General features: G+C 43.7%; 1 protein-coding gene across 1 annotated transcript in view; it reads right to left on the bottom strand.

The window, feature by feature from the left end:
- The window catches only part of PAPPA2 (pappalysin 2), a 288,850-nt gene that overhangs the window by 4,922 nt on the left and 256,205 nt on the right, over nt 1-27,723 (bottom strand). The window contains exon 21 of the mRNA XM_013061142.2: nt 807-905. Within this exon, the coding sequence (XP_012916596.1) occupies nt 807-905 (99 nt within the window). The remainder of the gene's footprint in view (nt 1-806; nt 906-27,723) is intronic.

Here is a 27,723-nt window from a genome sequence, read left to right as displayed (position 1 = left end):
TGAGCATTCTGCATTAAATAAGTTAATTCACATAAGTGGTGACAACAGTGCCTGGTGCAGAGTGAACAGTCATATCAGCCATTAGGTGCCAGAGTTTCAGCTCTGTAGAGGTGATCATGTAGGTGTGAATTATTGTGAAGACAGGTACAAGGAAAGAGATGCTGTCTCTTGCATATTTCTGATTCATCAGACTGGCCAGGTAGCATCAAATGTCTCTGGAGCACTTGGCTTTTTATCCAAATTATTATAAAATTTCAGCCTATTGGATTTCACGGGTTTAGCTTGAGCATATCTATCAATTTAATAGAGCCCAGAGAAATAGAGATAAAAGGAATTGAGAAAAAATTACTACTCATGGTATGGTCTAAGTAGCTTGTGGTGGCCAGTCAACATAAACTTAAAATATGCTTATAATACACTATATAGGATTATTAATTTAATAATGAGGATTAACAATAACCAAACATCACTTCATTGGTAATCATGCCTCCCCAGGAGGTAGAGGCCATAATTCCCTGCCAACAGAGGTGTATCCTGGACAACGATAAGCAGATGTGAGTCACTGAGTAGCCAAAGCCATGGCTTTTCCGAAGGAGTTCCAAAACCAACCACCGGAAAACTAGTGTTTTCTAACAACCTCACCTAAAATCACTGCCTTTAATCCTGTCACCATAGAAGCTTAAATGTTTATTCACTATAACTCCTTCTTGACTATAGAATAAAAATGATACAGAATGAAGGAGAATCAGCCAAACTTATTTCTGGAGTTCCTTCCCTGCCTGTTACCTACAGGTGTGCTCACTTACCTTCTTGGAGGAGAGCGTGGAAGAGCAGCAGTCTCCCCCATCATAGTGGCAGTAGGCCCGGTTGTTGATGGTATCACACCATCCATCTGCTTGGAAAGGCTGGTTGAGGACATGAAAGGTCAGTGTCTATGAACAGCTTCACTGGGCTTCGCACTACTCTCCCATTCATCTCCATCATAACACATGGAACTAAGACATATTCGGGGAGAGCACCTGAGAGCCAGGATACCAACTGACCTAACATCCTTAAGAAGTTGAAAGTCTCAAGACCACTGGGCCCAAAGATTTGTCAAAGTTCACTGGCAATACCTGCTTCTGACCAACTCTAGGGTCCAGAATGGTTCATTTAAATTCCTTGGTCAAATTTTTTACCTTCTTGTAAATAACACATCTTTATATAAAGTAGGTTACCAAATATTTTCACACATTTGAACTCTGTTGATCATCAGGAAAAGCCTATGATGCAGGCAAGGTTCGCTTTAATGGAGATGCATAGAAATGACAAAAACTGCCCTGGGTCACATAGCTAGGGTCAAGCCAACTTTGGAATTAGAAGTCCTGTATCTTGACTTTCTGCTTCTTCTCCTGGATTAAGAACTATAATTTCCAGCCTTTCTCCTGGTACTTGTATTCAGAGACCCTGGTAGTCCTGGCATTCTATGAAGATTCAAATGATGTTTGTCCAGAATGCGGGGGTCCTAGGGTTTGGGACACCAGTGTTGGAACAGAAATACTCTCACACATACAGCTACCTAATACACAGCAGCTAGATGCAGGGTGAGAGCAGAGGAAGGGAAGCTGTTTCCGTGCAGTCCTGTTATAGCTACAAGTTAACAGAAACCAAAATGGGAAAGGGGCCCAGGCCAAACCAGAGTTAATGGAGTGTTTCTCCCCAAAAGGGAATGTATGATAAGAACAGCAACAAGCGGTTAAAAAAAAGCTCAGAAGTCCAATGCGTTGTTTCCCTAGAACCATTCCTGGAGAAAAACGGTGTCCCACAGTGTTCTGGAGGGCATGCCAGCCAGCCCACCTACTCAATCACATTGGCTGCTTCCCCTCCTGAGTGGATGCCTAATTGAGAAGCCTCAGGAAACATCTTGTGGCCAAACTCTTTGGACCACAAGACAGTCAATAGACTTCTGAGTTCTGAGGTCACCTTCCAGTTTGCATGTTTAAAACACTTTCTCTCCCCCCACCCTCCTTAAATGTCAAATAATGGGACTGTTCCCTATTTCACTGTGCTTTGATGAGATAGATAGATAACTAAACTAAAGAAAGGGGGGGGCGTTAAATAATTTTCGGCAATCGAATTACATCAGAACCAGCTCATCCAAATTATTACTTCAATGTTTTGATTTATTCTATGGGGTCCTGAGGTCATTTGAACATCATTCCAGATGTATACCAGCATTCCGATCACTGAAAAGTTGCTACTTGTGGAGTGGAACTCAACAGCTGTTCCACAGCTGCACGGCAAAGGCAGTTGAGAGCAGGAAGTAGAAATGAATTCTGTTTTCAACACTGGCCTCACTGGGATAAGAGACAAAGACTGTGAGATGTGCATGGGTCTCTTAACACCAGAGCAAGTGACACTGGCTCTGCGGCTCCTAGGATGACTATACAATCAGGACTTGGGGCTACAATTGCAGTCAGATAATTGGAGTCAAAATATGGCTGGCGACATCCTTAACATCCATAAAATGCTCTCGGGTCCTCCCAGGAGGACCAGATACATCTCCTGAGATCTCCCACCCCTGCCAGAGTTTTCTTTTTCTTTTTCAAGTGTTTGGTGGAGTATATTTTCCTCCTCTAACACTGCATCTGTTACTTTGTCTCCAACCCTGACTGACTCATTGGCAAAACTTAATCTGTTCCTCCTTTATTTTTCATGGTATTGTCTATAAAAATCCAAAGAGCACCCAAAATACTTCTCTTACATGTAAAAGTGTGGTCTTCAGTATGGAGGATTAAAGGGAGAGCTTCCTTTTCATAAGAACAGCTTAAACTTTTGAATGGATTATTCAAGGATCCAGGAGAACCAGTCTTTCCAAAGTCTTTCCCAAGGATGGCTTCTTGTCTCAGGATCACTAGGGAAGATAGGTTGAAAAGAGCAGAAATGGTCTAGGTGACCATCTCTAGCTCCCAGTGGGTGTCTACTGCTAGAGCCTGAACATGATTTCTAGAAACTTCTTTTCTAGAAGCTTCTTTTCTGCTCTTAAAGGGTCATCTGGGAAGTAAAGGAAATTTATAAAAAGGGGCAGAAAATCAGAGAAAAGGTTGGAAAAACCCAAATATTTAGTTTACTATATACCTATTAGAATTAATTGTTCCTCCCCTAACCTGCCAAAAACAAGTACTCCACCCTAAACAAACAGAGTCTCCTATGGCAACATGTGCCTGGGAAGCCTGACAGCTTGAGTCCAAAGTTACAATGGAAAAAATAGAAAGGGAAAAATGACAAATTGATCCAAGGTTTTTAAAGCATCTGAAGACTGAATGTAAATTAGATCAAAATCTCAATAACAGAGAGGTGTCAGACTGAGGACATCACTTCTGCTCCAGGAAACATCTCCTAACAGAGGGTACAAGTGTTGGGTTTCTCTGCACAATGTGTCCACAGGTGAATTTTTACTACCCACACATAGACCTCACTTACCCTGTAACATCAGCAAAGTGCTTCATGTAAATGAGTTTTTTTCAAATACCTATAGCCTATTTCTTTAAGATACATGTTTTCATTTTCTATCTTAACCATTTTGATGAAAGAAAAAACAAAAACTTACAAAATTCCTCTCACTCTGCCTTTTAATAACCAATAGAATAAGAAGTCATCAACATGAACATTTTTCGTTTTCATTTTTTTTGTACAGGAAGACTCTGTATTGGGCTGCTTATCTTTGCATTAAGTGAGCCTCCTCTAAAACACACACACACACACACACACACACACATACAACTTTATAAATCAAGCTTCTTAAACTATACCTGAAGTAAATACCTAGATCTGAGAGAGAGCTAGTTTTCTCTTCTCATGATGCATGAACTTGAGGATATCTATGGCTGGCTAGCTGTGTTGCAGGTAGATGAGTTAGCTGTAGAAATTGTTGTGGGTCAGTGATGAAATCAGAAGGGCTGTCAGCCCATACACCTATATGGCTAAGGAAACTGGACAATTTTGGAAACTTCTCAAAGTAAAAATAATTCCTTGTTTATGTTATCTATATTCTTTGTGTTATTTTCTGTTTAAGGTTGTTCTGCAAAGCCAGGCAGGGGGATGGTGGGCCCTGTCTGTTTTCTATGGATATAGTCATTCATTCAGTCATTCAACATCCTTGATTCCAGACCTCTATGTGCCAGGCATTGTTATGGGGATGCAAAGTTTCATCCCCTAAGAGAATCCACTGTAAACAAATATAGCTTATGACAGTAAGTGCTAGCATAGGGAGGCAGACAGGAGAGAAGTCCCTAAGTCAAATTTTCGCTGGGGAGATTTTTAAGAGCTTTCATGGGCTGGCTTGCTACATCTAGCCTCTAGGAGGAGAGATTAGGGCTGGATGATTCAGAGGGGAAGCCTGAGAAAATGAAAATAGACATCCGGGTGGTCCTAGACTGCCTGTCACAGGGCCCAACCCCGGGAAGAGCTCCATAAACATTGACAGATTGGCTGATAACACTTCTCTTCCTTCAACTACATTAGGAACATTTTTCTGCTATAGCTTGCAACAGAACTCATGACCACGCTGATGTTTTAGAAAGGCTAGTTTTGTACTTTAGGTGGTCTGCTCTGATGCCCTACAGGTTGGGATCTCAGCCAAAAGTGACTATCTCCTTATAGATGAGGCACAGGGCAGAATCCTGATTTTTCATCTTGAGGAGTCTTTCAGACCAGAAGATACTAATCACATTTGTGTCTAAAGCTTAACACTATTTTCTTTCCCCCACATCCTTTTCCATCAGAACCCTCTAGTTATGTGAATGACAAATTGGACCCACATCTGTATCTTCTTATTGGTGGGGCTGCACCAGGCACCAAAGATGCCCTTTCCTAGCGAAGCTGTGGTGCCAGGCCCAGTGGAGTCCTTGCAGTAAATGGAAACGCTTATAAATATATGAAAGAAGGGTGCTCATTTTCTCTTTTTCTCTGGCTTTCCAATGAATCCTTCGCTTGATTCTCCAGCCTGATTCTCCTCCACTGAACCCAAAGATCTACGTACCATATCTATACTGGCCAGGCTTCACTGCAAGGCTGCTCTTAGAATTTCACAGGCAAAAAACTTACAAGGTCTTTGAGTAATGACCAGAACACTACTTGCTTTTTTTTTTTTTAAGGATCATAGATACATGAAATCCTAAGGTTTGATGGAGTCTTGAAGACTATTTAGTACCAAACCCCTATTGTACAAATGATGAAATGGAGCCTTAAAAAAAGAGAAATGTCTTATTTGTAAGGCAAGTTGGTGGCCATCCTGGAAATAAGGCAGAATCTCTGGATTCTTGATCTGATGTTCTTTCTACCATAGCATGCTGCCACTATCTGATGATTTCATTCATCTTTTAATTTTTTTGGAACGCAGAGTAATTTAAATTCCTTTGGCACCTCTATAAAACAGGTTCAGTTATAGGAGCATTAACAAAAAAGTGAGCCCAACGATCCAACACAAAAGCAAAAAGGGCTGTACGTATGTCAATGCCCCAGAGCCCCCAACAACTTCACTTCTGCTTTTTTCAGTTGTAGGACAAAGTTTATCACAAATAAGCTGCCTGGCACCATCACTCCTTCTGGCCTTGGGGCTTGGTCTGCTCCTATTTCCCTAGAGGCTGATTTCCCCAGGAGGAAGCAGCACTACACTCCCATCCCATCGGCAGATGCCTGCAACCCAGAAACATTTATTTCTGGGTCCCAGAATACTCAAGCCAGATTATTTCTCTGCTCTCTGCCGTCATCTGACGGAAAGAGGAAATGGAGCTGTTCCCCTTCTCCAATGTTCACCCTTGGGGTGGGAAGGTGCCAATGATCTCACATTTGTGGGTTTGCAACAATCTTCTTGGAAAATGTAAAATTAAAATAGATACCCTGAGATGGGTTCTGCAGGAAGAGTTTCTTACATACAACCGCCTCTGGAAAATCTCATCTGGCTTCCTGGGCCCAGAAAGTCCTTCCTGCCTGTGCATTACTATGGTATGTTTTACCCATATGGGCATTATGTAGGACGTAACACTCTGTACTACCAAGGGCTCAGGGTCTAACCATCTTTATAGAACCAGCCTCTAGTTCAATGCCCGATGCTACAGGAGGTTCTTAATAAATGAACAGATATGAGGGTGGTTAACAACATTTCCTCAGCATATTTTGTGAACAGATCCCAGCTTTCCATTATTCCTCTCCTACTATGTACAGAGCATTGGTATATGTTTATTTAAGAGTGGGAAGAGGCAGGGGCGCCTGGGTGGCTCAGTGGGTTAAGCCGCTGCCTTCGGCTCAGGTCCTGATCTCAGGGTCCTGGGATCGAGTCCCGCATCGGGCTCTCTGCTCAGCAGGGAGCCTGCTTCCTCCTCTCTCTCTCTCTGCCTGCCTCTCTGCCTGCTTGTGATCTCTGTCTGACAAATATATAAATAAAATCTTTAAAAAAAAAAAAAGAGTGGGAAGAGGCAGCAGAATATACCATTGTAAAGTTCTCCTGGTATAAACAACCTAAAAATGTTGGATAAAATTTAACAATATCCTCTCAACTCCAGAGCTGGGGTAATAAGAAAAGAAGAAAAATTACCATGGCCTCAAAGCAAAAAGAAACTCAATAGCAGAGCAAGAAGAAGGTAGGGAAAACATGACTGTCTTTGGGATGTTGGCAAATAATGTTATCCAGCTGTTAGGTTTTCACAACTGATTGGGAATAGGGGCCCAGGTTTTGGGCCTCTGTAAGGTGGGGAATGTGTAAATGACACCATTAGTATTTTAATAAGAAGGCTGTGTTTGTGAGGACTGATAGGGAATGACACAATCACATAGCAGTGCCATACAGGTAACCTGGCTCAGTTAGAACTGGGAGATTTGTTCCTACCTACCAGCCCCGAAGACAAGATGATGCAAACCCACTAATCACTAAGATATTAAGGATTTGCTGGGTTACCAGGTAGCAGTTGAAATGTAGAGTAGACCCTGGAACGCCAAGGGTCTGCTCTACAAACAACAGACAAATAAGATGTAATTCAAAGAAAGGCCATGAAGACACACATTCTGTTGGATGGACAGAGGGAAGCATCCCATCTGTGGCCCTGAGAGAGGGATCCAAAGTTGGGGTGTAGTCCTGTGGTCTACGTGAGGTCATATAGTTTTGGTGTAGGGCTTCAAAGCTCTCCGCCAGAACAATCCACCAGACTCTCAAAAAAGGAAAAGCCAATGTGCAACTTTATGGGGTCCAAAACGAAAGCCCGCTTATAGCCACTTTATCTCCATCCGACACCAAAACCAAAGCACAGCCTTGGAATAGAAATATCAAATAGTGCAAAAACCAGTTCTTCTGAGAGAAATGGCTGGGATATATCAAGATGGAAAAAGAAAAGCAAACAAAATAAGGTCAAATGATTTCTTTTTCCTGTACACTTTTCATCAGCTTCCAGGTACACAAGGGCTCAAGACCTCCTGCTCTGGAAAATGATCAAGGCTGTACAGTCCGGTGATGAGGAGCATGGGATACGGTGTTTGATAAACCTGTGCCCAGATCCCCGGCTCTGTCCTTACTAACTCATAGATCGGAGCAGATTACTGGACTTCTTGAAGTAGCAGTATCCTTGTTGGTGAGTGAGAATAACACCATCCTCACAGAATGTTGCGAGGGGTAAATGAGCAAATGGAGGAGAAAAACTAGCCCAGGCCCTGGTCCACAGTACGTACTCAAGGAATCCTACTTTTATGAAGGCAGCAGGAACACTCCCATTGCTTTTACTACTACGTGTTGCTGTGTGAGTTTCCTCCACAGAGACTCTGGTCAGAAAAACTTCAAGAGTCTACCAGCAACACTTTAGAGTCAAAGCCATGGTTGCTCTCATCCCTACGCCTCCTGCCCCACTCACTGCCACCACAAATGTACCCTCTGAGTCATGAAAGAGTCAGGTGACGAGGGAAATGGCTCTGGAAATTATAAAAACAGAGTAGGAGAAGCCTGACTGGCTTCTGGAAACCAGGACTCTCGTCAAAACCAGAGCGGTGACTTGAGTGTCTCAGCCTCTGAAAAACCCCAAACCATCACAGACACCTCTTCCCTGACGTGCACCACAGGAAAACAGGAAAGTGAGAAGACTCTCTGACTTACTTTTTAGCCAAAAACAACCTCCCAGCAGCCCCTTTCATTTCGCTGCAAATAAAGACCCAGTGGTACAGACTCTTCCACCTCACCAACCAACAGATGCCGGCCTGCTCCCCCACTAGCCTCCGCTCTGGGCCCAACCCAGCCAGGTGCTTCTACACCCCCACCCCAAGGAAGGGGGCAAGGGGCAGGGCAAGAGTCCCGATGGGTGAAGACGAGGCAGGGGAGCATTCAGGTAGAGTGAGCACTGATCTGTACCTAAAAAATGTTGGCTTGAAATTAGACCTCTTTTTCCCAAAAGACAGAAACAGAGGAGGCCATCCCTCCACAGGTTATGCTATTTTAGGGGTTCAAAAAAATAAATGAGGCAGCCCTCCTGATTTGGTGGCATTTGTTGGGAAATGCCCCAGTAGTGAGGCACTGCTACCGATGGAAGTGGGTCCTGGCCCTCACTCGACATGGAGGCCTTACCCATGTTAAGACGCTTAGTGCCTCTGGCCCTTATCTCCTGCCCCTTCTGCCAAACCGCATGAGATGACCGTGACAGTGCCCAGCACTCTGTTCCCAACCAGCATCCTTACTCCTTCATCACATCTCCAAAATTGCAAGGTTACTGCCAGACCCCTGAAAGCCATTCCTGTCTCCATGTCCTAAACAAAGAAACCCCAAACCTTTCTTCTCCTCCTCCAGTGGTCTGACTCCTGTCCTCCACACTTGCCCTTGTTTTTGGAGCCACTGATGTAAGCAGTCAGCTGGTCCAGATCGTCTATCGATGACGACTGTGCTGTCGCCCTTCCTTCCTTCTTGAATCACGCAACAACGCTTCTAAAATGCGGTGTTCCCAGAGTCCTGATATTTATGATGCAGCAAAAGCTGGGCTTGGGCTCCCAGCAAGAACTAATAATGCAACACCATTGGACCTCATTCGCCTCTCCATGGCCAGCCTGGTGGGCCCACTGATTCTTGTGACTTTGTTTTTCTTGTTTTGATGGGGGTGGGGGAAGATGGGGAGGGCAGAGGTGGCCTGCATTTGGCTTTCTTGGATGGGCAATAGTTCGTGCAGGGGAATTTCCTGCCTCCTCTCCTGCTAAATGGAGCCGGCCTACTGTGTTTCAAGTTTAGAGATAGAAACCTTGAACATAAGAGATTGTGAACTCTAAGGACCACAGGGCAGGGACATGTCGGGACATGCTCCCTCTTCCACTCCTGCTTCGTTCCACGAGCCACAGGACCCCACAGTGGCACAAAGCCCAACACCCAGCACAGTCGGTTCTCAATGAATGTTTGGTGAGTGAGATTCATGGATTCTCCTCTAGAACAGACTTTCTAAATGAAGAATATTTTCTGCTTTGCACTCCTCTTGTCTTTCCTCCAAGATAAGGTGCCTTTCCTCTATCCTGTTCCCTCGCCTCCCCAGGTAATCTGTGCTCGCTATCAATTACTCTGTCTACCATATCCCCTGAAAATGGCTGGACATGACCTGCCAGGTACAGGCTCAGTAAAAGCAGACCCTTAGAGAAGCAGACTTGAAGATTCAGAGGAATGAAACTGGGAGCAGAAGTTTGGGCCACTGCAGCCACCTTGCTGGGCACGTGGGACCCGGCTGGCTCCCGTCACCGCAGTCGGCGGTCACTCACACAGCTCCCCTTCTCTTGGCCCTCTGCCAGCTGTGGTGCCAGGTCTGCACCCCCCGGAGGGGCACCTTCCACTGTGCATACTCCGTTCGAGAGCTGACATAGTAGCTCTGGAAGGCAAAGGCTTAGGAACCGGCCTGAAGTCAGAAGTGGAGAACCTGTAGCAGGGACAAATGGCCAGAGAAGCACCTGGAAGAAGGCCCAGGGCAGATGGCCGGGGCCCTGCTCGGACTTTGAGCCTCTGCTTCCCTCTGTCCCTGTCTTCTTGTTCCTTGGCCAGCCTGCAGTTCATGGGAGGTAGAGGCCGGCCTGGGCTGGCGAGGGGAATGTTCTACCACAGCTCGCCACGCGTGCTCGCCCCCCGGCGCCCCGCCACACACACGCCCGTGCCAGGCAGCTCGGCATTTCTTGGCTCCCCACGCCTGCCTGTGGAAGATGACTGGGAATGCAGACTGTGGGAGGAAATGACAATATTCATTGTTTGGATTAAATATTTTTCTTGGCCCTCCCACTGTTTGCTGAGTGTCTTATTTTTTTCTTTCCCCATTCTCTCATTCCTTCTCCCTCCCCCCTTCCTACACCTCTCCCCTCTCTCGCTCTCTCTCTCTCCTCAGCAGTCAAGCACACGGGGAGAAATTTCGAGGAGAAAGCAGACACTCTTAGGGTGGAAGGAGCTGTTGAAAGAAATCAAAGCAATTGACCAAACCTTTTGCCATTCCAGTACCACACCCAGCTCCCCACAAAGAGGGTGCACTTTGGGGCAAATCTAAATCACAGGATTCTGAGAGTTTCCAAGTGTTCCTGGCATATAACAGCACTTGTTTTCTCTTCCATTCTCTCTGTCTCTTTGATATATGTGTGTATACACATAATTACATACATGTAATATACACATAAAATACACATATATTCCATACAGATAAACACATACACATAAATATTTTACATTTGCTATATGCAGTATTCACATGTAAGATAGATGTGTCATAATAATATACAATATGTATATTATAGATAAGACATTAAAATATGTGTTTTTATTCTATGTACACATGCACGCACACACACAGAGACATATACAATTTCTCCTGGCATTAAGAATGAAGGTAACAATATTTTTACAAACTACAAGCCATCATAGAGAAACCAGACACTATTTTTATCTTATATATGGCATTTTCTGTGCATAAGGCACTGTGCTACAAGGATTGTATGCCTGATCTTACTGAGCCCTCACAACAGCTCAGTGAGGGAGGTACTATTATCATACCCATATGACCAATTAAAACACCAACGACTTGAGCCGCTGAAGAACATGTCTGAAGAAAAGACGCAGAGACACTGTTGCTGCCCAGGCTCCTGTTATCATTATCCTGACACGTTCATGCTGCCTCCAACATCGTTATCAAATAGTAATGACATACCACACTCCACATCTCAGTCCAATCTGTCGCCGCAACTATGGGCATGCAAAGCCACTCTCTGAGGAAAAGTCAATGCTATAGAAATCCATGAAAAATGTATAATCTGGGATATTTATGTTCAAAACATATTCTATGAGCCAGGCACGAGGCCAGCTGCTGAAATCCTGGGATATCGAATCAATATATACTTAGTGTGTCTTCTAGGCACAAAAGGCCCCACAGTAGGTTCTACGGATGACAAAGTCTGCATTAGAGAAGTTTTGGTATCATCAGCACTGAGCAAGGCAGAATCTGAATAACATTTGAGGCAATAGAGAAGAATTCAAGGCCAGTGGAGGATTGATTTCCAAAGTAATTAATGGCACCAGTAAGAGCTATGGGTTCAGAATGGGAAAGGGGCTGGGAAATTTCAGAAAGGCTTTATGGAATATATCGGATTAGATTTAATCTTTGAGCACAGATGGGATTTGGTCAGAAAAAAATCCTAGCAGGAGGGCAAATAAAAAATTAAAGATGCATCTGTGGTTTTCTGCCTCAAGAACTAATGGCCCACATTTGGAACTAGGTCCAAATCTCCATTCGGAGGACTCTAGCTGGTCCTTGTTTGGAAGACAATTAAGGAGGCACTGGAAGGTTTGCTTTGTTGTTTTTTTGTTTTGTTTTGTTTTGTTCTGAGCAGAACGTGACAGGAGTTATGTTTCAGAGGTTGGATCTGGGGACCGTGTGGGTGATGTTTAGGACAGAAGTGGAAGGGTTCAGAGGAGGTGGAAGTTCACCTTAAACAGATCTGAACTGAGAAGAACAGAACTGACTGGTTGTAATATGGAACCAAAAAAAAAAAAAAAAAAAAAAGCAAACAGGGGTATTGAGAAGGAAAATTGCCAGGATTTGGAAAATGGTTGTATTTGGGTAGAAGACCAATGGAGATGAAGGTTTTTCTATGACCCTTTGACTATTCAAATTTTGCTAAACGTTTCTCAAAAAGTTTGCTCATTGAAAAAATAGCTGGAAAGAACCCTTAGTAAATCTAAGGCCTGAGTCTTAAGAAATAGAGCCTGATCAGTCAGCAAACCCTGTCCCAGCTCACAGTGAGAAGCTCTAATTGTTTTCTTTTTCCATATAAACACACGCCTAGAGGGGGCCCAGCCCATTTTCTCTCCTGCCTGAATCCTACCAGGCTCTCTCCACAACTTAGACATGACTATTTTATCACCCCCTAAAATACTCAAGTCCAGCTGAGTTAAGGAATGGCAGGAGGGAGGTGTCATATTTATTCTAGAATATTTTCTTGCCAATAGTCTTGTTCCTTTTAGCCCCGGTCTAATGTTTAGTTCCTGTGTCTATGACCAGCTCAGTTCGTGTGGCTGATTATCGTGGTTCTCAAGCTCACCCTGTCACACCATCCCGGGTCATCCGTCTGGCTGTTCTGTTCTCCGTCAGTTGGTAGATGAGTCCAGTCTCCCTTTCCCCCATATGGAACCTAGTCTCTGTGCAAGGGTCTCGTGTATATCCCCTTTATCTTGGGGATGCTTGTCCGTGTATCTTCCTCACTCACCCACTGATCGGCTGTTTCACATGTTCCCCATGCGCATTTCCTGGGTCTCTGATCCTCGCTCAACAGGGCTCAGTGGCACACGCCCGCCACCTCTTCCTCCAGCTTAAAGCTTGCAAACTCAGGGAAAGTGTCCCAATAGGTAGCCAGTACCCCGGGTTCCATCTCTAGTTGGGTATTCTGTAAGTCCTATGCCCCCAGTTTATGTGTTGTTTATTTGTTTTTAATCTTCCTACCAGTTAAGAATGGGGACTCTGGAATCAGCCTGCCTGGGTTTCTGTACTTATACCACATTTACTACCTCTGGAGCTTTGGAAAGGTAAGTGAGTTCTCAGCCCCTCACTTTCCTGTTTACTGAACAGGAATGATAATAAGGGTAATGATTCCTTGGTATGCACCTGGTGTACGATAAATGCTCATTAATGTTAATAAGTATACCATGCAACCAGGAGCTATTTCTTGTCTGTTTGTTTTCTGTGTGCAATGAGCCTGGATATTCCAGGAATTGATTGTTTCCTGTCTGTGAAGGTGGGCAGTAGCCTTCCCAAAGAGAATCTGGTCAATCTTCCTCTCTTTTAACTATGGCCTGTAGTCCCAGATCTTATATTTACCTTTTCCAACTATGGGAATAGAACGACCACATATAATAATGGCCTGAAGGCAGGAAAATACTCAAATCAAGGTATCTGATACTCACCCTCTCTCTTACGTTCTACTGTAGAGAGCGGAGATACAGACATAGCAGCAATATTGTGTTAAATGTGCCGAGTCCCTGCTCTCTTTCTTCCCCCAGCATCCCCACTTCCTTGCTGGACCCTGCTTGGTCTGACAATCCCCATGACCAGTGTATCCATCTCTACCATTGCATCTGCCTATTCCTCTACCCCTCTGGAAAGCGGCTGACATACTAAGGGGCCAATGACAAATACACATCTGCAACTTGATAAAATAGAATATGTACAGGCAAAAAGTGACTTTAATTTAGGAAAGTTGGAGACTTTCTGAATCCTATGTGGGAGACAAACGTTTGAGAGAGACCATAGAAGCATGTATAGCACCCCTAAAATTACAGAGTGCAGGTAGCCACCTCTTAAAGAAAACTGGGAAACTTAGTTCTACGTATCAGAACATCTTCTGCTTAGGAGATGTGAGCATGATGCTATTAGAAACAAAGCATATGTTCAAGCCCCAGTTGTCAATATGGTGGTATCTGAGGTGAGGCCTCTGACAGGTCATTAGGTTTAGATGGTACCATGATGGAATCAATTGTCCTAAAGAAGACCTACCAGCACTTCCTCTCTCTCTCTTCCCTGTGAAGACATAGCAAGAAGGCAGCCATCAGCACACCAGAAAGAGAGCCCTCACTGGGAAACTGAATCATCCGGCACCTTGAACTGGAATGTTCCAGCCTCCAGAAGTCTGAGAAATAAATGTCTGTTGTGGAAGTCACCCATTCTATGGTATTTTGTTACAGCAGCCCAAGCAGACCAACACCCATGCCTTGTTTAGTGAATTTATCAATTCAGCTATTTTCACCAATTTGTCAACACAAAGAATATTCAGAGGCTCCATCTGAAAAAAGGCAGCATGAAAAGAAAGTAAGAGAGAAGAGGCAGGAAGCAGTTCTCAGAAGGAGCCCAAAGAAGTAAAAAGATCACCGGCTGCTATTCAGTTACCAGGCAATCTGGATAGATGTGGCCATCAGGCTGGGCACACAGGTCATGGAAAGACGACAGGTAGTATGGCCAAAAAGCTGGGCAGGCTGCAGGCACTCATGACTCAGCTACCGTGTCATTAGGGTCATAAGCGGTTCGAAGGCCAGAGACTGTTCCCAGAAACCTAACAGCCCTGCAGATATGCACCACCAAGTTTAATATTTCTCACATTAGAAAGACTTCAGTTGAATCTAATCTCATTTTTAATTAGTCCTCACATCGCCTGGTGAGACAGATTAATATGATTATCCATATTTCACTGATGGGGAAAATGAGACAAAGGGCCATGCCCCAAGGTCACTTGGGGAATGAGCAATAGAGGTGAAAATTAAACTTAAGCATTTTAAACTTTCAAACCAGCACACGAGGGAGAGGACACTGAGGAGTAGCTTTCATCTCCATTTGTTCAGGATCGTTCACATCTGGATAATGCATATTCAATTTATTACTCCGTTTATCTAATTAAAAATATATTAAAAAATAAAATACTAATTCCACTTCTGAACCCCCAAATTCCATATTCAATGCATAAGGAATTTTCCAAATAATATATGCCAGGAGAAGCCAAAAAAGAGGAAAAAGTGAGTACTACTTAACCACATGTGAATATTTATTGACTATTTATGGAATGTTTAATAATAAACTACAGTATGTGTGTGGGGGGGGCAGGGATATAAACACAGAGGAATGACACATGCCCCCTGCTGTCCAGAAGCTGGTTTAATGGGATATGAAAAATAAGTACACCAACAAAAACACAAATAGCATACGCCTCCAACCACATAGGCAGGAACCAAGTTTTCTTTGATCCCCACAGTATATGGTCAGGCATTATATGTTGGTAAACTATTAGCTGATCTTTTCTCAGAATAAACTGAGATATCAGTGTGAGAGGCAGATTCACAGAATAATCACCCACCCCCTTCCAACCCAATTAACTCCGTCTTCAACCCCTCTCTATTCACAACCAACATCCAAATATTTACCAGTTCTACTGCAGAAATCGTTTTGTATTCAGCCCCTTTTCTTTCTTCTCTTTTTAATTCCTCAGTTCAGTGAGGAGGCTGTTCCATTAGCTCAGGTTAGAGATGATAAGTTTCTGACCTCCATGGTCAAAAATATGACACCACGACTCTCTACCTAAAGTATAAATCCTATCATCTCTTCTCTGCACCAGAGATATTTAATGCTCACCTGATATCTGTGTATTCCCCTGTTTCCCTACTCTCCTGAGGTGGGCTTGAGGCCATGTAACCATGTCCTAGTAAATGGTAAGGCAAGCAGAAATGATGTATCACTTCTGGTCCAAAGGACTCAAAAGTTCCCTGTTTCTTTTCCGTCTCTTTGGAGGCATCCATGGAGATCACATTTTGAGAGAGCAGAGAAATAAGAGGGAAGAGACGAATGGGTTGCTTTGAAGAATTATACCTTTAGAGATTTAAGACTTAACCTCAAAGGCCAAATCAAAGGGTGGAACTTGACACCCTTTACACCTGTACAATCAAAGGGCGGAACTTAACTTTGTTAAGACTTTTAATTGGATTAAAGTGGCACCTACAGGATCCTTGCAACTGAACAAAATGCTTCATAGAGAACAGACTCAGGACTTTGTCGCAGAGAAGCCTCTTAAGCTCAGAATACCTTTGATCAAATCTACCCAGAGAGGCTCATCTGGGAAAGAATTGTAAGGATAGCTCTTGGTATATGGACTTGACTATAATTAAATATATACAAAACCTATAATGTCTGTGAGTTGAGGTGCCAAAAGCATCATTGGCTTGGATTAAAAGAGACTTTGGAGAACCTAAAAAGATTTTTGGGTCCCCCATATTCTACTACATCAAAGCAGGCAGAGAGAGCTACTTAGCATCCAACAGAGGGATGTTCTCCATGGTTTCTTTTTGTGGCCCAAGAGGATAATGGAAAAGGAAGGACTTCCAAGTCAGCAGAGTCCAGAGCCATGAAGAACAATGGACTTGAGAGCTATATCCAGAGAGTAAACAAAAGCTCGTAATAAGAAGCAGTCCCTATTCTTAGAGCAGAGATTTTTTGCCACTTTTCTCAGAGGGATTTCAGAACTGTTGTGGACCAGTAACTGTTATGTGCCTCTCATCACTCTCCTTGAAAGGGGGTGTTCACTGCAGGTGTCTCGTCTCTGCCTCACTTTGTCCATCAGGTGTGGAAGGCAGAGAACTTGTGATGTTAGTACACCAGACTCTAGATTAAGAGAAGCATGTCGTAACCTGATAGTTAATCATGATAGTGTAGATTTTCAAGCCTGATGCTGTGACTGGTAAGTCAAATGGACTGGGGAAGTCCACTATGATTGGAGTGTCTTGGGATCAGGTAGAATGAATCTGAATGTAAAAAATGTTTGTGACTACAAAGGCTGATTGGCAGATGATATTATATGTCTAGAGTTCATTTCATTCCTCCTTTGCTATGACTTCACTATCAACAGAGTGTAATTCTTCTTCCCTCTAATTTTGGACCTAAGGATGTGGGTTGTTGTGACCAATGTAATGTGAATGTGTGTAACGTATGTTACATTTGACTAGAGGTTTTGGATGTGTTGGCATTTCTTTGCTGATTTTTGGGGATTATTTGTTGGGCAGCATTATTACAGACAAATTTGATGGCTGCAATGTACCACTTCCTTTCACATCTTTGCCTTTCCACATGCTTTATCCTTCAAACGGTTACCCCTCTGTAACGTCTCCATGTAATTGGGACAAGTTATTTGCTTTATCCTCTGTGCTCCCATGTGACAGTTTGTTCATATTATACTCATTGGGTAGCAATTGGTCTTTTACTTCTATTGCACAGATTGTATTAGGAACTTAATCACTTTCATAATCTCAGCCTGTAATAGGCACCCAGAAATATTATTTTAAGGGAAGAAATGAGTAAATGGGTATAAAGCAGTGGGCACTGTTTAATGACCATGGTGTAAGTTGGGAAAGGAGGCTATGTTTCTTCTGCAAATCCTAGCCATTGGGGGGAGCAGCAAGCTTTTAGATTGAGAAATGGTATGAAGCTCGCACAAAAAAGCTGGATAGATTTAGGTTTGGTTTTTTTTTTTTTTTTTTTTTTCATGTGCTGGAATTTGGAGCCCTAGATTCTGTAGCTAAGCTTGGAGAGGTGGGAAGATGCTTCCCATGCATGAAGTATTGTACATTCCTGGGTTAGAACATGTTTTCTTTGGGGGTTGTTGTGGTTTCTTTCTCTTTTCTCTTCTTTTTTTTCCCCCCCAGCTTTGGAAGCATTTCATGTTTGCAATAACAATAACAACAACAAAAATATGAGGTTGGCCCAGTATGAATCAGGAGAGAATTTGTTCATGCAGTGGATGTAGGGGTGGGAAGAGGGCGAGGAAGGTGGAGGGAAGGGAGAAGAAAGGAAAAACACACTCGCCAGGAGCTCAGCAGGAGAAAATGCCACGCCTGACACGTGGCTGGCACAGAGGGCAGCGACATCTGCTCCCCATGAGGATCCCCGGTGTGCATTGCTGTGTGCACGTGTGTGTGCATGTGCGTGTGTAAGGAAACACCCAGGCTCTGTGCTTCAGGAAGCCTGCTCGTGGCTCCAGCCTCACTGGGTCTGAAATGCTGCCCTCAGCGGTGGCCTCTTACCATGGGTTAGATCTCCCGCCAACTTATTCTTGCGAAGTATGTTGCAGGCTAGAATGGGCTGTGGAAAACAAGCCCGAGAAAAGCCACAAGGGCCTCCTGACCCATTTGAATTTTTCTCCTGCCAAGTTCTCATTACTGATCTTAAATAGGAAGGAAAACAGAGTATAAGGCTGAAGAGGCTATGGAGAACTTATGGGGGGAGAAAGGCTTACACAGGACTGCTGGATTAGGGGTGCTGGGACAAGGAAGAGGTAATAAGTCTGTTTGCAAAATAGGTAAATGATTTTATTTTGCCAATTTTTTTCCAGCTTGGTTATGCATTCAGAGACTCATTTTTCCTCACTTATTCTTGTTTCTCTGTTCAATGAAATAGAGGAAAACTAAGGTGGAGGGCATGTATCCTCTATGGACAGTGGGCATCCTCTGAAGGGGGAGCTTCTGGAGAAATGTCCCTAAGCTCTAGGGCTGGTGTGGGAACGCTGCTGCAAGCTTCAGACCCGAGCTTCCGTTAGCTCCTTAGACAAGGTTCCGACGATGCCCATGTTGAGTGCCTACACTTGGAAAAGCCATGCTCACTGCAGTCTTAACACCAAAAAGTATTCAGTAGAAAAGACTCTTACAGGGGCACCTAGGTGGCTCAGTAGCTTAGTGGGTTAAAGTCTCTGCCTTCCAGGTCAGGTCATGATCGCAGGGTCCTGGGATCAAGCCCCGCATCAGGCTCTCTGCTCAGCGGGGAGCCTGCATCTCCCCACCGCCACCCTTTCTGCCTGCCTCTCTGCCTACTTGTGATCTCTGTCAAATTAATAAATAAAATCTTAAAAAAAAGAAAAGGACTCGTATAGGACTAAAATCAGGGTCTTTTGGCAGTCCTCTCACTCTTTACAAGTTAGATAAATATTCCTTTTCTCCAAAGGAATCAAGCTGCTTAAGGTTGTTATCCCACTGCCAGTCTCTTCCAACCCTGTAGCTGCCCTTAAGTTCCTACCTCGACCATCCACGCAAAAGATATTTACTGAGCACTGACCAGTGCCATTCTCTGTACCACTTTATTAAGGACTTGAGATACGACAGTGAATCAAAGAAATAAAACGTCCTGCCCTGTAAGCTCAAATCCCGGTGGCGAAAATAGACATTAAATATAACAAATAAGTAATTATTTAGTGAATTAGAAAGTCACAGTCTTATTAAAAAAAAAAAAAAAAGGCCGCATAAAGGAAGCAGGAGGTCCATGTGTCGGGCAATAGGCAGAGAAGGAGGAAGTAAGAACGGTTGTCCTTTTCAGTCAGACGGTCCGAGAGGGACTATCTGGGGGCCCGTGCAAACCATTTGTAAGGCCTCGGCTTTTACTCTGACTAAAAGGAGGACGGCTGGAAGGCGTCAGCAGAGGGCTGCTGAGCTTCGACTTCTGTTCTACCAGCAGCTTTTGGCTGCTGAGCGGGGAAGAGGCCACGGGGTGGTGGTGTGACCCGCCAAGAGGCAGTTGTTCCAATGCAAGCAGCAGATGGTGATAGCTCAAACCAGAGGGCAGTAGCTGGGACCCCGACAAGTGGCTGGATCGCAGACATATTTTCAAGGTCAAGCTATGAGGCTACCCTGATGAACTGGTTGTGGAGGGTGACAGAAAGAGAGGAATTAAGACGACACCAAAGATTTTGTCCGAGCAGCTGCAAGTATGAGGTTGCCATCCATTGAGATGGAAGAGTCCGCACAAAGAAACGAGCAAGTGGTGCCTGTAAAACCCCTGGGTTCTTGAATTCCATCTGCTACCCTTCAGACTTTGTCTTTGGTCACGGTTACTTCCTTCTCGCCTGACTCAGAGCCAACAGTAACCTTGGGCCTCCAGATTACTCCAGATTACTCACAGTCCATAGATATATGCACGTCTCATCCAGATCCACTTAAATCGCTGCCCATCCCACTTCTTCTACTTCTACTTCTACTTCCATTTCTTCTACGGGCCAACTTCTGGAAACACTATTTTTTATTTGCTGCATCAACTTTCTTATCTATTTCTCAACCTATCACCCTCTCCCCAACTTCACGGCTACATGTGTGTCAGGGATTTCAGTGAGCGCTTAAATCACAAACCTACTTTTCTCTTGCCAATGCCCATCTTGCTTGTCTGCTCTGTAGCACTTGCTGTCATTCACCATCTCCCTCCCTGAAGTCTCTCTTCTGTCATGGTTTTCCCGAGACACTTTCTCCTTCATTTCCTTCCACTTTCCAATCATTTGCTCTCTCTCCCCTCGACTAGTTTCACTTCCTCTTTTCTTCCCCTGTATCACCTGCCTCCTGCCAGTTCTTTTCCTCTTTTCTCCCCATTCACATGCCTTGAGTGACTTCATCCACTCGCCACCCTCAATCATCATCCTTATATCTTATCATCTTGCCTCATTTCTCAAACCAAGTCACTGTTCCTGAACGTCTATTTCCAATTTCACTAAACTCACCCAGTCTAAAACCTATCCCATTATGTCCTCCTACAAGGCTATTTCTTCTTCTTTGCAGAGCTCAGTGGCACTCATTATCCATCCAGCCACCACTGAATTAGTTTCAGAACCTCATCTACCCCATGAGATGTGATTCTAGAATCAGTCTGATATCTTAAAAGAAAACCCCTCAATGGTTACTTCTTTCCATCTCTATTAGCAGGGGTCAAGTCTGTGTTCTCACCTCCTCTCTTAAAATACAGACATCCTAACCTAAACATTCTGCTGATCACCTATCTCTTCTCCATGGGCTTCACCTCCAAGAGTACATCAACGTGATATTTTTACCAGTTTAAAAAAAAAAAAAAGTGAGGCTCTTCAGTGCCTCCAGAATAAAGCTTGTATCCCAAGCATGGCAGCATTCAAGACTCTTTCTAATCTAGCCTGGGCCTCTCTAACATTACCTGTAGTCTCCACCTGCCCTGTCCGCTGGCAGAGACATCCTATGCATTGTCAGACCCCTGTGCCTTGTGCCCATACTCTCCTCCCTGCCCACAGGGCTTTCCTTTATCGCCAACTAGTGGAATGTTTATGTCCTTCCAGGTCCCCCATGAGTGCCATTTTGCCATACGATTTTTTCTAAATTTGACGTCCCACACATACATCTTGCCTGCTCTGTTAAGCAAATAGAATCACTTTGTTTTCACTATTTCCACAGCACTTTGAACACACCTCTCCCCCAAATCAGACTGGGGGTTCGCAGGAGGCAGGGTTTTTGTCTTGTTTCCCTTCACATAGAGTTTTCTCCTACGCATGGACAACATCTAGTCCATGAATAAGTGCTTCTTTACCTAAAACTTACACTTTCAGGAGCTTGCTACTTGAAAAGATTTTTGCTTGGCTTCAGGCTGAAATAAGTTAGAAGAGACAATGGAGGGGAAAAAATGAAGATAGGGTACAATGTCTCCGTCCAGTGTCTTTTGTTTCTTCCATAGAGGCATACACTCTGTCGGAGGAAGTGTTAGTAACAGTACACTGCTCCCTGAGCATGTATTATGTGCCAGGCTCAGTACAGGTAAAACAGGAATCAAATTTGTTTTTCTATCTGTTCCCTCTGCAAACCCCACTAAAATGACTGTCAAGGAATAAAAAAGGTATGAAGTCACAAGAGAAAAGAGATTATGAGAGAGAAAGATGGTCAGTAGAGAATTCAGCAATTAGGACAGTGGGTAATAGATGGGATGAGTAGCAACTGACAGAGAAAATTTGAGAAAACAGAAACTTAAGTGTCTGAAATGCAACAGTACCCCCCAAAACTCAAGAATTAGAAGTGTCAGGTGCCTCTACAGGCAGCAGTACGTGTGTGTGTGTGTGTGTGTGTGTGTGTGTGTGTGTGTAAGAGATGGTACCATCTTCTCTACTAGGACATCAGTAAGTAATGTCCTAAATGAAAAAAAAAAAATCCAAATTAGCAGAAGAATCATTAAATAGATATGTGTGTATGGATGCAGATATTTATAGATGTAATTTCCAGAAGAAATAAAAGAAGTAAAACAGAAGAAGAAAAGAAGACATGGAGGGATCATCTCTGTCCAGAGAGCCTGGCCAACTGGTTTTCTAAACTAGGTCCATGTATGACTTCTATAGAATTAAAATTCAGGGGCGCCTGGGTGGCTCAGTGGGTTAAGCCTCTGCCCTCAGCTAAGGTCATGATCCCAGGGTCCTGGGATTGAGCCCCGCATCGGGCTCTCTGCTCAGCAGGGAGCCTGCTTCCTCCTCTCTCTCTGTCTCCCTCTCTGCCTACTTGTGATCTCTGTCAAATAAATATTTTAAAAAAAGAAGAATTAAAATTCAGTTTAGAAAAGATTACACAACAATATAATAAGCATGGAGCTGAGATTTAAATCCATTAGTCTGGGGTCAAAATGTGTAGCCTTTCTTCTACACATCTTGTGGAGTGTCACCCTCTTCTTGGTCATCAGTCACTGCTGGGTTAGTCAGAAGAAGAGACACACAAACACATGCACAATATGTGTATAGACAGACTCCTGTACTTTAGAGACTAAGAAATAAGGTAAAAGTTTTCCTAGGGTACCTTGTTACCACTCAGTCATTATAATAAAATATATAATCAAATCATTGCACTTAAAGAGATACTAACTTAGTAGAATGAATCAGAAATGACTCAAACTATGTGCACTTCCTGAAAGAGCTTGCTTCTATGACTATTTAATAAAGGCATTGTGCCAGTGATGTGCTAAAGAGAACATTAACTGATGCTCTATAGGTTCCTGAACAGTCTCAGTGAATGTATTTGAGTCGTGCTTAAATGTATTTAAAACACATTTTAGAAGCTAGTTAGACATCATAGGGGATCAATGTCCCGGTGAAAAGAGAAAAGGAGTCAAGTTACTTATGGGTAGAACCTGACTGTATTTGTTCACTGCTAATCCTAACCTCATTATAGTCATGGGAAAGCATCTGGAAGGTCCAGCAGGTTGAAGAAAGGAAGGTAGCAGTTCTGTGATGCCAATTTTGCAGGAGGGTAATATAAATTGTCTTCAAGCAAAACTGGCAGGAATGATAAAGAAAAAGAACTGAAAAATAAGGAAAAGCACAGAGTAATCAGAAAAAGGGTGCGGTGGGCGGAGGAAAAGGGACAACCCATGCCATAAAGAGAATTAGTGGAGTGAGAAAGTGGCCCACCCAGGAAGCGAAGACAAAGAAGGCCAAATGCAGCTAGTTAGAAAGCCCACCAGGAGGCACAGTGTGGCTCCACGGGAGGTTAAGGGAGGCATAAATTCTCTTGAATGTTGTTAATCTAGATGAGGTTTTACAATTTGCATGGTTGTGCTTTCAGGGTTTCACTTTTTTAAAAGATGAGGAGGGGGCGGGAAACAATGGTTTCAGCTTTCAAAACGAAAACCTAGTCCTAATTAACATTTGGAGTCTGATTTTCAGAGATTCCATCTGGAGGATCTAAAGTAGAGCCCTGAACCGAAAGGGACTCCGGACAAGTGGAAAGAAATGCCCGGATTTTTCTGCCTGGTGCAGAGATTGCACAAAACTGGCAGAGAAATTCACAAACAAACCTCAAGGGGATTGGAATTTGGCGGGCAGTGAGTCTGGAAGACAGCTCCAACTTAAGCTAATTTTCCATTTTTCTCTGGATTTCTAACACGGCTAACACGTATTCAGATTTAGATTTGTAAGAACCTACACCATCCCTACCAGAAGCGGAGTAGCTGTCCCCTTGACCGGCAGATGCGACCTCATTACTCCTACGATTAGCGTTTTTATGGCCCCTCTTCACCCATGGATCCTAAAGAACTTGGCAAGAATGTAAAAGAAAAAGTAAGCCCATATGATCTGTCCTTCAGGAATCAGCAGGGAAGGAACAGTTATTATATCTGATCTGTAAACAGCTAAAATGTGGCAAAGAGAAGTTTAATTACTGGCTATTATTTAAATGTCAACATGTAAATAGGAAGGGAACGAGAAGTTAAACCACTTCATAATCACACAGTGCATGAGTGATAAAGTCAGGATAGAACGTTTGGTTTCCTGAATACAGCTATCATAAAAAGGATTCATTTTTCTCTTTTTACTAAGGCACTTACAAAGACATACTCAGGTGAGAGGTTTTCTTTTTTTGTTGTTGTTTTTAAGAACCAGTCACAATCCCACCTGGTCATACTTCAAAGTTCAAGCCTCAGGCATTTATTAAAAGTAATTTGTGACTCTGGGGATGGAATGGTTTTCTGAAGCATAGTCATAGAGGTCAACTTTAAGGTCAGAAATGAGAAAAGACTGAGAAAAGCATGGCTGGACAGGTTGCACTGACACGGAGGGGGACAGAAAGAACAGATTTCAAATCAGACACAGGATCTTTGTATGCATGCCTTTTTCCAGTCCCCTGGGGACAACTGTTATTAGTGCGGTGTTTTCCTGCAGCTCTGAAGACCGCAAACCCGGGAGTACACTGGAGCTACCCAGAGGATCCGCACAACTGGGTTCTGTGCCCCGACCAGCCCCCACAAGGGCCTCTGACTCGAAGCCCTGACGGGAGAATCTGTACTGCTCACAGGTGGTCTGGTGCCGTGGTGGCGGCCAGGACCGCCACGGGTGCGTCCTGGATCTCCGCAGGTGCAGGCCCAAGTGTCACCTCTCTCACTTGAGGCTCAGCCAGCCCTAAGGGTGAAATATGACCCTGTCTGACTCACTTGGGTCTTCGAATATTTCACTTGGGAGAAAATGTTCCTTCCTGCTTTCCTGGAAGAGGGCCAGCCAGTTTAGCTGCCACGAGGAAGGCAGGACTTCTGCACTGGATTCTCCTAGATGCTCGTGCATTGCATTTCACCTTGAAGAATAAAGATGCCTCTGATTTATGATGGTGTTGATGTGTTTTTCCATCCAGCACTGGAGTTTCACATGGTCAAATACACACACACGCACAAGCCCGCACCCTGCCAGCCTCTCCCTTCCTTGAGCTCAGATCATCTCATTCAGATCTGTAGACAGTCTGTGCCCTAGAATAAAGCACACCTCTTAGAACAGGACTTTTTGGTCTGACTCTAGCCCCTCTCTCTTGGCTCAAGCTCTGGGCAAGAAAAAAAAAAGTATAATAAAAGTTTGATTTCCTGGCCGTCATTTCTACCTCATGAATTATATACTGGCCCCTGCATCCCATCAACTTAGAGCATTAACCAAGGCAGTGCCATGAGCCATCAAGAAGCCCAGCTAACAGGGCTACCATCTGGAATATAAATAATAAAAGGGAGGCAGAGAGAAGTCCAAGACAACACAGAAGAAAGAATCCAAGGAATGGTGTAGCAGATGGAAGGAATTAGGGATGGGAGCATTGTTGGTGTCAGCTACTAAATGTGTAAGAAAATACAACTGCCCACCTACTTTTAAGTAAATGTAGCCGCTCCGCTGAAGCTAAATTTGTTCCCCAACTCCTCCTCACCTGGTCTTTCCAAGCCCAGTTTCCTCCTATACAAATTCCTATCAAGGGAGTACTCCTATGGCAAGGATACATACAGATATCTCTACCAGTTGCTTTAAGAAACCGCACAAATATATTTACATTTAAATCCACGGCATGCTACATCTACAGGGAAAGGGAACACCAAAACATTTTCTGTGTTTCACACAGCAGAAAGTATCCAACTGTGCAGAGAGAGGACAATACACACCCCCTTAAAATGTTCCGAAGTCTAATATGACTTTTAAACACATCTCTTTGAAACCTTGTATAAAGTCTAACACTGCCAGGATATTTCACACAGATTTAAATAGTTCATTCAGTTTTTAAGCCCATTGTTTTCTGTTCTGTTCTTATCGGGGGATGGTGACTGTTAACTCTTCTGTAGGTAAAGTATCCACGACCTGAAAATATTTACTAAGTGCATCTTCATCCTACTCTTCTTTGGCTTAAAAATCCCAGTTGCTTTTGATTTTTGCCCCAAATGAATTAACAACTTTGGAGATTATTCTTGCTACCTTCAACAAGGTTTGTATTTCAGACCTGGACCCCTGAAGCAAATAATACATTATATGTTAATTTTTAAAAAATGGTCAGTATTTTTTTTTTTAATTTTATTTATCTGACAGACAGAGATCACAAGTAGGCAGTGAGGCAGGCAAAGAGAGAGGAGGAAGCAGGCTCCCCGCTGAGGAGCGAGCCCGAAGCTTTAACCCACTGAGCCACCCAGGCACCCCAAAAATGGTCTGTATTTTCTAATGGCTATGGAGGCTAGATCTAAAGAGAAAAGAGGAATAGACTACTGGTGAGAAGAATGAAAAACAGAGAAATACTCAGGTTTTTTCTTGGTCCCAAGTATACTCATTGCCATGTAGCTGTAGCTTGTTTTAAGAAGAGGCACGCTGCTGTTCACCCATGATGAAACACGATTTTTAAAAATTTTAACTACAATTTTAAAAGCAAACCAGTGTTTCCTGGCTTCTGAGAATTTTACTTTTACTACTCTCTGCCAGATGTTTCTACCTTTGTCCTTGACCTCTAATTTTACATTCTATTTCAGGTGATTTGTTTATTTTTTCCAAAAACTACTGGAAGATGGATACTTTGCTCCCCAGCTGCAAGGTGCTGCCATGTACCTTCATCGAGGAGCGCATTCTCTTATTCCTGCTCAGTGTTTCTCAAAGTGTAGTTGACAACCCCCTGGATTAACAGCACCCCAAAGCAAATTCTTGGACCTCACCCCAGACTTGACATGTCAGAATGGGAAAGAAGAGGCAGCACCTAAGAATAAGTACTTTAAAAATAAGAAGCCCAGGGGCACCTGGGGAGCTCAGTTGGCTAAGCATCTGACTCTTGATTTCAGCTCAGGTTGTGATCTCAGGGTCATGAGATGGAGCCCCTTGTCGGCTCCATGCTCAACACGGGAGTTCCCCTTGGGATTCCCTCTCTCCCTCTGCCCCTTACCCCTGCTCTCTCTCTCTCTCAAACAAATAAAATCTTTCAAAAATAAAAAATAAGAATACATGTAATTCTTTAGCTCACTTTTTATAAAAATGACCCGCCGACTCCCTTGCCCTTGTGAAATGAGTCAAAATCCGGGTGTGGCCAGAACACGTCTTGAGTGTTCCACTGGTCGGGCCGTCCCGTCCTGCACAATCTCCAGTAATGACCCACCTTGCGTCAAACCCCTTAGCTGCCATCTTAAATTGGGGGCTCTCTCATCTGGACTAGAAGGGCACACCTGCTAAGTTTAAGAACTGATTTCTCCTTTATCTCTCTGACCAGTCGTTCTGACACAAAACATGGAGGTGGTAAGGAAGGGCTTGTTCCTTAGAAGGATAGGACTTGGACAAAGAGAAACTGCCCTAGACCTATTTCTCATAGAAAACTCAAACTTGCAGGCATGCAGACATTATTGCTCAACCCCCTTTGCCTTTTAAAATAGTGTATACTGGGGGCACCTGGGTGGCTCAGTGGGTTAAGCCTCTGCCTTCAGCTCAAATGAACTCAGGGTCCTGGGATCGAGTATCGCATTGGGCTCTCTGCAGGGCGGGAGCCTGCTTCCCCTTCTCTCTCTGCCTGCCTCTCTGCCTTCTTGTAATCTTTCTGTCAAATAAATAAATAAATACTCTTAAAAAAAATAAAATAAAATAGTGTATACTGCACAGCTTCCCTCCAGCTTTCCGAGGGCACCTCATTCCTTCGGGAACACCAAACGGGATTAGATAGGGCGCCAGAGT

This window comes from Mustela putorius, unplaced genomic scaffold (genome assembly GCF_011764305.1).
Source record: "Mustela putorius furo isolate JIRA1106 unplaced genomic scaffold, ASM1176430v1.1 tig00003942_pilon_pilon_pilon, whole genome shotgun sequence".
Taxonomy (NCBI): Eukaryota; Metazoa; Chordata; class Mammalia; order Carnivora; family Mustelidae; genus Mustela; species Mustela putorius.
Note: the sequence above shows the minus strand (reverse complement) of the source record. Positions and strands in the feature narration are given on the sequence as shown.